The sequence below is a fragment of the Helianthus annuus genome, chromosome 14 (genome assembly GCF_002127325.2).
Source record: "Helianthus annuus cultivar XRQ/B chromosome 14, HanXRQr2.0-SUNRISE, whole genome shotgun sequence".
NCBI classification, from domain to species: Eukaryota; Viridiplantae; Streptophyta; class Magnoliopsida; order Asterales; family Asteraceae; genus Helianthus; species Helianthus annuus.
In genome coordinates, this window is record NC_035446.2 from 170572950 (window position 1) to 170583200 (window position 10251).

Here is a 10251-nt window from a genome sequence, read left to right on the forward strand (position 1 = left end):
CACTTAGTATGTTTGGTCACCAGATCACTAACTTTTGATCTTGTAACTATACTTTTGGGGGTGTCCTAAGATCCCTATGACACTCCAAAAAGTATAGTAACAGGATCAAAAGTTAGTGATTAGTTAACGACGTGGTGACAGAACACACTAAGTGTTAAGTTGGGGGGTGACGGTTGTCAAAGTGATAGTTGGGGGTGGCAGCGGCCGATAACCAATAGTTAGGGGTGATAAAATCCAATAACCTCTTCTAATCACATGTAAATAATAATTAGTTTTTGTGATATATTATAATGTATATAAAAATAAAATATATTAAAATAAAATAATCCGAGCAAAGCCGAGCCGAGCTGGTATGCGAGCCAATCCGGCTCGTTACGAGCCGAGTTGAGCTAGACTAACTTTCTAACCGAGCCGAGCCGGCTCGACTCACTTTCAAACCAAGCCACATCAAGTGAGCTTTTTCAGAGCTAAATCCGAGCAAGCTTCGAGTGAGCTATGAGCCGCGAGCTTTTTAGACAACTCGGTGCACCTTTCTTGTGATTTTTTAGTAACATATAGTGCCTAGTTCTTCTTTAACCATGAAATAAATGATGCAATATATAAAATAGAAAGTGAAAAGGAACAAGGACGAGCCTTTGGGCATCAGGCTAGGGCACTAACCGAAATTAAGAGGCCCAAATTAAACGGCCCAAACTAATCTTACCGTCGTGTCTGAATGAAAATGAAAATGAAAATGAAAATAAAAATATAAAAGTATTGGCAATAGCTCGCCCTGTTAGTCCGTTACTACAATGGAAAACCAACGCAGAAGAATATCTGTTTGAAAATGGCGAATCTGCTTCGATGTCGAAGGATTGGCTGTACGGCCACTTTCACGGAAGATGATAATCCTGACGACTCCTGTACTTATCATGAATCAGTCAGTTTTTCATCCTTTTCCGAAATCAACTGCTGTTTTTTTTTCTCAATTGATTTTGAGATCGTTATCATGATATGAACGAAGAATAACTATATACGTTTCTCTATGGGTAATTTCTTTCATAAGTTTTGTTTTGTTTGAGCAATGACTATTAGTGATTCTAACTCATATGTCATTGCAAACTAAACATAAAGAGCATGAATATACCCCAAAATCAATTCCACCCAGTCACTCCAACAAAAACAAGTTTGGAAACCACTTAAATTCCACTTCAACTTTCAAAATCAGTCTATGCAAAATCAGCATGTTATACTCTTCAATCTGTAAAATTCAGTTGTGCAATCTTTTTCTCTAGTTCTTCCTTTTTACTTTCAAATCCTCCTCACTTATGGATTTCAAACGCTGGATTAAGTTAGATACTGAATTCATACTTTGGTTTAAATCCTTATTGGGAAAAGGTGCAATTATCTGCCTTAGATAAGCCCTGTCAATATTCACTTCACCGACCTGCCAAAATGCTTTCGATCTAATGTCGGATGCATACACATTTGCTGCTCATGTTGTATTCTCTCCTTTATAGTTGTCCATTCCCCCTCCCATTCTCTAGACACGTTTAAAATCTTATCCAATAGTGAGGTAATCTTCAAACAAAGACTCTTGACCTTATCTTTATAACCCTCAACATCATGAGCAGAAACCACCTCAACAACCGAACCTACCTTCTCTTCAACTGTCTCGATGCTTTTGCGTATATCATCAACCTCCTCAGCAATCAAATGCAGCTTCTCTTCTCTCAATATAACGGTCAACTTTGTTGCGGCAATAAATTTGTCAAATGCTTCACGTCTTGTTTTAGTCTCTTCCGAGTAGCGTTCTCGATCTTCAACATGAAATGCAATGATCCTATCAGCATAATTCTCAACTTGGTCAACAACTCCATTTATCCACCAACTACTTTCAGTGGTAAACACGACGTACGAATTAGGAAAGTATTCGATTCCGTGGTCTTCAAAATTCACATTTAAGTAATATTTTGGAGTTCATATGTGCTCCGGTGGTTTGAGTAGTTCGCCGGCGAAGAGGAGTTGCAGCGAAGTATGAGTGTAAATTAAATGGTGTAAGACGACAGTGAACCGATGTAGACGACAGTTGTTCAAATGATGGTGATGACCAGAGTTCTTGTCCGGTGATAGTGGAAGGTGGAGGAAGAGGTTGAAGATGGTGGAAGTTGAAGAGGATGAAGAGCATTCACATATCTTCCCATATCTTCATTTCCATAATTACACTAAAAATCACAACATTTTCTCTCTCATTTCAAATAAATAATATTTTTTCTACCTTTATAATTTCATTTTATCTCTCATCCACTCACAACCACTTTTAAAAAAATATTAAAAACTTATAGGGGTGAATAGTGTCCCCCCAAATTTACAGATGAACACTAACATTTTCTCTCTCCTCCACTCACAAACCCCCTGACCACTTTTCATAATATACAAAACTCTCTCACATAAAAACACATACAAAGGGATGTGAATGCTTTAAAGATGATAGACTAAAAAGGCAAAATGACCATTTTACCCTTTGCCCATTAACATGTAAGGCTAGACGGTATAGGGGAACGTCCCCCTCCGTCTTGGACCGTCGCTGAAGCCAACACCATGCCCCTCCCCCCGGTCGTCATCGTGAACAGCAAGTGTAAGACGTTGAGGACGGGGCACTAGAGGACAAAACAAATGTTGTTTATTATTTTTATTATTTTTCTTTTTTTTTTGAATTAAACATATAAAAATGAGAAAGAAAGAAGCTTTTACTTGAGTGAGGAACCATGGAGAAAATAAGTAGAAGAAGAAGAACTTATTGCTGTTGACGTTTGATTTCGAAGAGAGAGAATGCTGTTTAAATTTTAGGGTTTTTGGCTTGAGTAAGTTAGAGAAGATGAAGATGAGAGAGAGAGAGAAGCACAATTGGTGGTTTTGTCTTATAGCAAAAGTTATAAAACTCAATTTAATAAAATTCTTGAAGTCCGAATAGTTGTTCAATTTGCAAATTGAATTAATTAATTTCTTTGAAACTTAAATTGAAAGATTTAAAAAATAAAAAAAGTGAAAGATTTAAAAAATAAAAAATAGTGGGGTAAGATTATCTAGGATCATCCTCACAATTCCACTAAATTTGTGGAATGGACCATACTCTGGTGATGTGACGCCTAGATGACGGTGATGTGACGCGTAGATGACAGATCATCCTTTAAGAGAGGACCATCCCCGTACCATGTAGCCTAACGAACGAAGTTAACAGAGTTTAGCTATTGGGTCTAAGCAAACTCATGCCCTAATATCGGGATGTAAAGAGGAACAAAAATTTAAAAAAATCAGCAAACTCATACCCTAATATCTTCTTCTTCTTCATGGCTGCCCAATCTCTATCAGTACTCTCCATCTCACCTTCATCTTCCAGTTGCCGGTGCCGGAATTCATGCAATTCTTCGTTTCGTCCGTCCAGTTTTACCACTTCAATTACTTCTTTCACTGGATTAAATCTCTCAATTCAACCGTTGATTCGAACTTCCGGTAGATATGCCTCCTCCATTGTCGCAACGGTTGCTTCTACTCCTACAACTCCGTAAGTCTACAATTCGTTGTTTATTTACTTATTATTATTGTTATCATTTGGATTCTACTCCATGAAGCCTTAGGTATTTTGACTTTTTTCAAGTCAAATGAACATTAATCCATACTTTAATAGGAATGCTATTGTCATATCTTAAACAAAAACACTATATAGGGATTTAATTAGAAATTTATGCCGAATACCGGTAACATACTGTGTTGGTACCAACCGAACATATATGATGCGATATTCAGTTTTGAATTTAGCTCAATTTCAGTATTGGTACGATGCGGGACGGTACTAGTTAGGGACTTTTAACAGATACACGGTACGGTATTCAGTTTTGAATACTAGCTCAATTTCAGTACCAGTATTAGTATCATGTGGTACGCCGGTACGGTACCAGTTCTGGAGTTTTAATACGGTAAGGTATTCGTAGGGGTGAGCAAAAGGAAAAACCCGATCCGACCCGACCCGACCATTACCCGACCCGACCCGAGAACCGATCAAACATAAAATACAGAACCGATTCACTACCCTAAATATAAGGTCGGTTCCGGTCCATAGGTCTAAGTCGGGTTTCACCATGAAAAGAACCGACCCGACCCGACCCTATTTTATATGAAAAATTGGAACCGATCTAAATACCTAGGTACTTGGGTTCTGGTCGGGTTGGGTATATTTTCGGTTTGGTTCTCGGTTATTTTCGGTCCGGACCTAAACTTGCTCACCCCTAGGTATTCAGTTTTGGTTCTAACAAATTTTGGTATTGGTGCTATGCGGTAGGATACTGGTTCGGTACAGTACCAGTATCAGTATCGGTATCGGTATCGTCTCTATGACATTATGAAATTATAACTGAAAAGTGATAGGGTTTAACATAAAAGTGAAGTTGAGATGATTAACGAAGTTAATTGTGCAATTTGGTTGGGATTTTGCAGGGCGCCAGAGAAGGCAACACCTGAAAGTTCAGCCAAGTAAGTTTATTATTGTATTTTGTTGTTTTGTTTTGCTTTCAGTAGTTATGCACTTATGCTATTACCATTCTGGTTATATCTGACGAAATGGATGTTGGTGTTGTGAGTGTGTGAAGATGGTCGTTTAGATTCATAAAGTCGTTTGCGATGGGTGAATTGGAAGCTAGGAAGTTGAAGTATAATACCACTGGGACTGAAGCCCTGTTGATGGGCATATTGGTTGAGGGTTAGTCTGCTATTTCTCTTAACTATTATCCTTGGTTCGTTTGTTGCAACTTGCTATAATGCTTGCGTGTAATCATCTTACAGTTTATGTTTATGCTAGTAATGGCTTATTCATTGGTATAATTTTTTTGAATTGTTTTTTTTTTGTCGTCAAAATCAAATACTCTGATGTATAAACTTTATATGAAGTATGCTAAAAGATGAAACTTTTCGAAGTTTTGGAAACAGAAATTGTCGTTTTTAGCAGACATATTATGATCATGGTTTTAGCTGAGCCCTAAATGTTCAAGATATTATACATACAAAGCTGTGCATTTTCTATAGTAATCTTTCTTCATGAACCCACAAATCGGAAATAAAGACAGGCTATAGTTATACTTATAATAGCTACATACAAGAGTTAAATGCTTGGTTGGTCCCTGTGGTTTGCAAAAATAGTAGACTTGGTCCTAGTGGTTTGCTAATTACACGCGTGGTACCAAAATTTGTCAAAAATGAACTCGCTTGGTCCCTAGTCCTAACATCAGTTAAATATCTCTGTTTAAACACCCCATGTGCTTGGCACATGAGGGTAATTTGGTCATTTCAGCTCCTTCTTCCCACCCCACCCCTCTTCTTCTTCTTCCCACCCCACCCTCTTCTGCATTTTCATATACAATCTTGCATCTGGTTTAATCTCTCTCTTCTTCTTGTTATGAGATAATGATTACACATGGAGATATAATAAGAGATGCATATAGTTAATTATAGGATGGCTTACCAACGCACAGCATTTTTACTGATTGCTTTAGCGTCAAATGGTCCTTCCTATATTCTTCTTTTTTTTTTTAAGAGTAAACTGCCATTTTGGTCCCTGTGGTTTGATCACTTTTGCCACTTTAGTCCAAAACTCAAACTTTTTGCATCTGGGTCCCTGTGGTTTCAGTTTTATTGCCATTTTGGTCCAAAAATGAAATTAGGTCATATTTGTCTTATAATATCACGCTATTTTGTCCTTTTCCGCAGAGGCAAAATGATCATTTCTTTTTTATAAATAAATACCATATTTTATAAGACAAATATGACCTGATTTGCCCCTGAGAAAAATGACAAAATTGCAGGATTTTATAAGACAAATATGACCTGATTTCATTTTTGGACCAAAATGGCAATAAAACTGAAACCACAGGGACCCAGATGCAAAAGGTTTGAGTTTTGGACTAAAGTGACAAAAGCGATCAAACCTCAGGGACCAAAATGGCAGTTTACTCTTTTTTTAATTTTGATTGGTTGAATTGTACTGAACTGGCAGATGATGAAATAATAATATCAGTTTTATGCTTAACACTCTGATTAAACTGTGGTGACTACAAACTCTGCTTATTATCTGATGCCAGAATTTTTTAAAATTTAAATATTTGATGATGAGATTGAGCAGACGAGCGGTCTAAAATGATGCCGTGTTGATTGTATGCATACTATCCATTCTTATGATGGATTCAACTCTGAGATTTTCAAACTTGGAAAGATTCATTCAAGAACGATCGACGAGATCGATGAGAGCCGTTGATTGGCGGGTTCTTCACAAGATCGCATTGGATGTCGCTCGTACACTTGCGTATCTCCATGATCAATGCGTTCCTCGTGTTCTTCAGAATGCGGAGCTGAGATGGTGGTGGTGGTTTGAGGAAGAAGAAGGGGTGGGGTGGGAAGAAGGAGCTCAAATGACCAAATTACCCTCATGTGCCAAGCACATGGGGTGTTTTAACAGAGATATTTAACTGATGTTAGGGCTAGGGACCAAGCGAGTTCATTTTTGACAAGTTTTGGTACCACGCGTGTAATTAGTAAACCACTAGGACCAAGTCTGCAATTTTTGCAAACCACAGGGACCAACCAAGCATTTAACTCGACATACAACTTAATGGAAAATGTGTTTGTTTGAGATCTCTTATACTTGTAGAGCTGGTTCATATGATGTCTACACCATTTAGTACAAATTGCTTATACTCGTTACATACGCGCGTCTATATTAAACAACTAATCTTTTCTATTTGACTGCCTTTATTTGTTACACCAATATTGTAAATTTGGGTTCATGTATAGGATTTTTGTTTTTTTTTTTTTTTTTTTTTTTTTTTTTTTTTTTTGTTTTTGTGTTACCGTCTGTTAATATCTACTCAATTTTCCAGGAACTAGTTTGGCTGCAAAGTTACTAAGAGAAAGCGGTGTAACACTTTTCAAAGTGAGAGAAGAAACCGTAAAGTTACTTGGAAAATCAGACATGTATATTTTCAGCCCTGAGCATCCCCCGTTGACTGAAGCAGCTCAGAAGGCCATGGATTGGGCAATCAATGAGAAACTAAAATCAGGTAATCAATCAATGAGTAATTTGTACACATTATGTACAATGGCAAAAGATCAAATACAAATAATCTTAACATACTAAACATACAAATTGAAGGAAAACTCAAAAAGACAAGGTGGCATTTTTGTAATTACCACCAACTATCAAAGTTACTATACAAATGTGAACTCAACCAAAAATACCTAAAAAACACAATTTTTTTTTAACATTTTTTATTAAAAAATCGCTACATTTTGTTAGCAAAAAAAAAAAAAAATTTTTTTTTGCTGCTACTAAAAGTATCGATTTTTTAATAAAAAATGTTAAAAAAATAAAATAAAATAATTTGTGTGTGTTTTTTTTTAAAGATTTTTTTTAGGTTTTTTGGGGGTTTAGTTCTTACCATTTTAGCTTTGGGGGGGGGGGGGGGGTTAGGTTTTTGGAGGTGGGGGGTGGGTCAGGTTTTTTGGGGGGGGGGGGGGGGTGGTTTAGGTTTTTTTTTTGGGGGGGGGTTAGGTTTTTTAGGTATATTTGTAGAGTAACTTTGATAGTTATTGATAATTACAAAAATGCCACCTTGTCTTTTTGAGTTTTCCTTCAATTTGTATGTTTTGTATGTTAAGATTATTTGTACAAGAACTTTCCCCTATGTACAATTCATAATATTTGTAGCGACTTATTGATGGAATATATAGGTGCGATATATATAGTTTTAACTCACTCATGAGAAATAGATCCCCATCTTTCTAGTTACTAGAAGTGTGAAATCTTGTATGTACTATCTTTAGGGGAAACCGGAGAAGTGACGACATCCCATTTGCTTCTGGGAATTTGGGGACAGAAGGAATCGGCTGGTCATAAAATAATGGCAATGCTTGGTTTTGATGATGATAAAGCTAAAGAGCTTGCCAAATCTGTAAGTTCATAGATGACTGTTGTTAATTGTTAAAAGGAAATATGGTAAAGGTGGCAAAATGATGGGCTGCGCGGGGTGCGTAGCATCTTAAAATGGGTAATTTTTTGTTCGTGTGAACATGTCCGTTTAGGATGACACTTTTGTTTTTTTAATTTAGTTAGTTTGTATACCGGATTTGATTATTTCAGTAATAAACTGATTTTTGAATAAAAGGTTTAGGAGGTATTAGGCCTGTAAATGAACCGAACGTTCATTAAGTGTCCGTGAACTTGTTTGGCGGGAAGTTCGTTAAATAAACGAACGAATGTGAACAACTTTTTTTTGTTCATTTAGGTAAACGTACGAATTTATGTTCATGAACGTTCGTTTATGTTCGATCATTTATGTTTATTTATGTTCGTTTATTTACATTCATTTGTATTTGTTCCTTGAAGTTTAAATAAATACATAGTTATATTTATATAAATATAAACAGAAAAGATGCTTTCTAACTGCTTCCATAAATATAACTAATTGATAATTGGGATTTCCAATGGAACTTATCGTAATTAATCAATAATTCATATAAAAAAGCTACTTTATGTCCGTTTATGTTTGGTCATTTATGTTCATTTGTGTTCGTTATGTTCGTTTAGTTATGTTCATTTGTGTTTTTTTATGTTTGTTAGATTATGTTCATTTATGTTTGTTTATGTTCATTTACGTTCGTGAACTGTTCGTTACGTTTGTGAACTCTTCATTTAAGTTTTAAACGAACGAACATTAACGAACACGAACATGCCATTTTCTTAATGAACGAACATGAACACAAAATTGCCCGTGCTTGTTTAAAGTTAAATGAACACAAGCATGCCTTTGTTCGTGTTCGTTCGGTTCGTTTACAGGCCTAGGAGGCATGCTATAGATTTTACCCTTTTTATTTCAAATTTATTTTAATTTCATTCAGTTGATGTATTCAAACTTTAAACTTATCCTAGATCCTCCTATTCATAAATAGATGGGTCAAACTTGCCACCTCTAGTTCAAAAAAAAAAAAAAAAACTTATGTGGTTGCAGGTAGAGGATCCTGTAAAAAGTGCTCAAAGTGTGAGAAGTGTATTATAACACTATATATAATACTATATAACACCATATAAACACCGTATAACAATATGTAACACCATATAATACCATATAACACTATGTAACACTATATATCATTATATAACAAATATAACACTATAGTTTGTCTGATAGCATGTCTATGATAGATGTATAGTGTTATATTTGTTATATAATGATATATAGTGTTACATAGTGTTATATGGTGTTACATATTGTTATACGGTATTTATATGGTGTTATATAGTATTATATATAGTGTTATAATACACTTCTCACACTTTAGGCCCTTTTTACACTATCCTTACCTGTGTGGTTGCATAAATCACTTTTTTATTTAATCTATCATACATATATCATTGCATATTCAGATGGACACGGAAATCATTTTGAGCTTCAAGAAGGGACTTTAAAGAACCGTATACCGTTATCCTGCTTCATCCCTCTGTTTGATGCTTCAACATGATGGATTTACAGAGCCCAAAATCTGCAAATCATATACAGGAGGGCTCAATGATCTTGAACATGACAATGCCATTGCTTTTCGTAGTGCAATTTTATTAGTTTGTAATGTAAACCTTATAAAAATGGCTCAAAATGATGATCATTCAATTGGTTAGAATAAAAGCTTTTCCTTTTTATTAATTGAGTAAAGTGCCATTTTAGTCCCTGAGGTTTGGTCACTTTTGCCACTTTAGTCCAAAACTCAAACCTTTTGCATATGGGTCCCTGTGGTTTCAGTTTTATTGCTATTTTGGTCCAAAAGTGAAATCATGTCATATTTATCTTATAAAATCCTGCTATTTTGTCCTTTTCCTGACCATTTTGCCCCCTGAGGAAAATGACCATTTTTCCTAACCATCCTGCTATCTTATCAAAATGACTATTTTGCCCCTGAGGAAAATGACAAAATAGCAGGATTTTATAAGACAAATATGACCTGATTTCACTTTTGGACCACAATGGCAATAAAACTGAAACCACAGGGACCCATATGCAAAAGGTTTGAGTTTTGGACTAAAGTGGCAAAAGTGACCAAACCTCAGGGACCAAAATGGCAGTTTACTCTTATTAATTTATTGTTGGAAATTTGTAACAACTTCATTTCAAACCTGAATGATCTCACTTCTGGGCCCTCGCACTAGTCATTTGTGATGATGGTTAAAAACATTCG

At 35.8% G+C, this 10251-nt stretch overlaps 1 protein-coding gene and 1 non-coding gene across 2 annotated transcripts; both read left to right on the forward strand.

Annotated features, from left to right (window-relative positions):
* The first annotated feature begins 3233 nt into the window (after positions 1 to 3233).
* LOC110905064 (ATP-dependent Clp protease ATP-binding subunit CLPT1, chloroplastic) lies at positions 3234 to 9722 on the forward strand. The gene is made up of 6 exons (XM_022150946.2): positions 3234 to 3544; positions 4474 to 4509; positions 4626 to 4735; positions 6906 to 7085; positions 7849 to 7976; positions 9449 to 9722. The coding sequence occupies exons 1-6, from the start codon at positions 3330 to 3332 to the stop codon at positions 9488 to 9490; spliced, it is 711 nt and encodes a 236-aa protein (XP_022006638.1). The 5' UTR covers positions 3234 to 3329; the 3' UTR covers positions 9491 to 9722.
* On the forward strand, positions 6018 to 6111 carry LOC118487061. Its single transcript, XR_004880227.1, has one exon. It is a non-coding gene; the product is annotated as a small nucleolar RNA R16 (small nucleolar RNA).
* Positions 9723 to 10251: the final 529 nt, after the last annotated feature.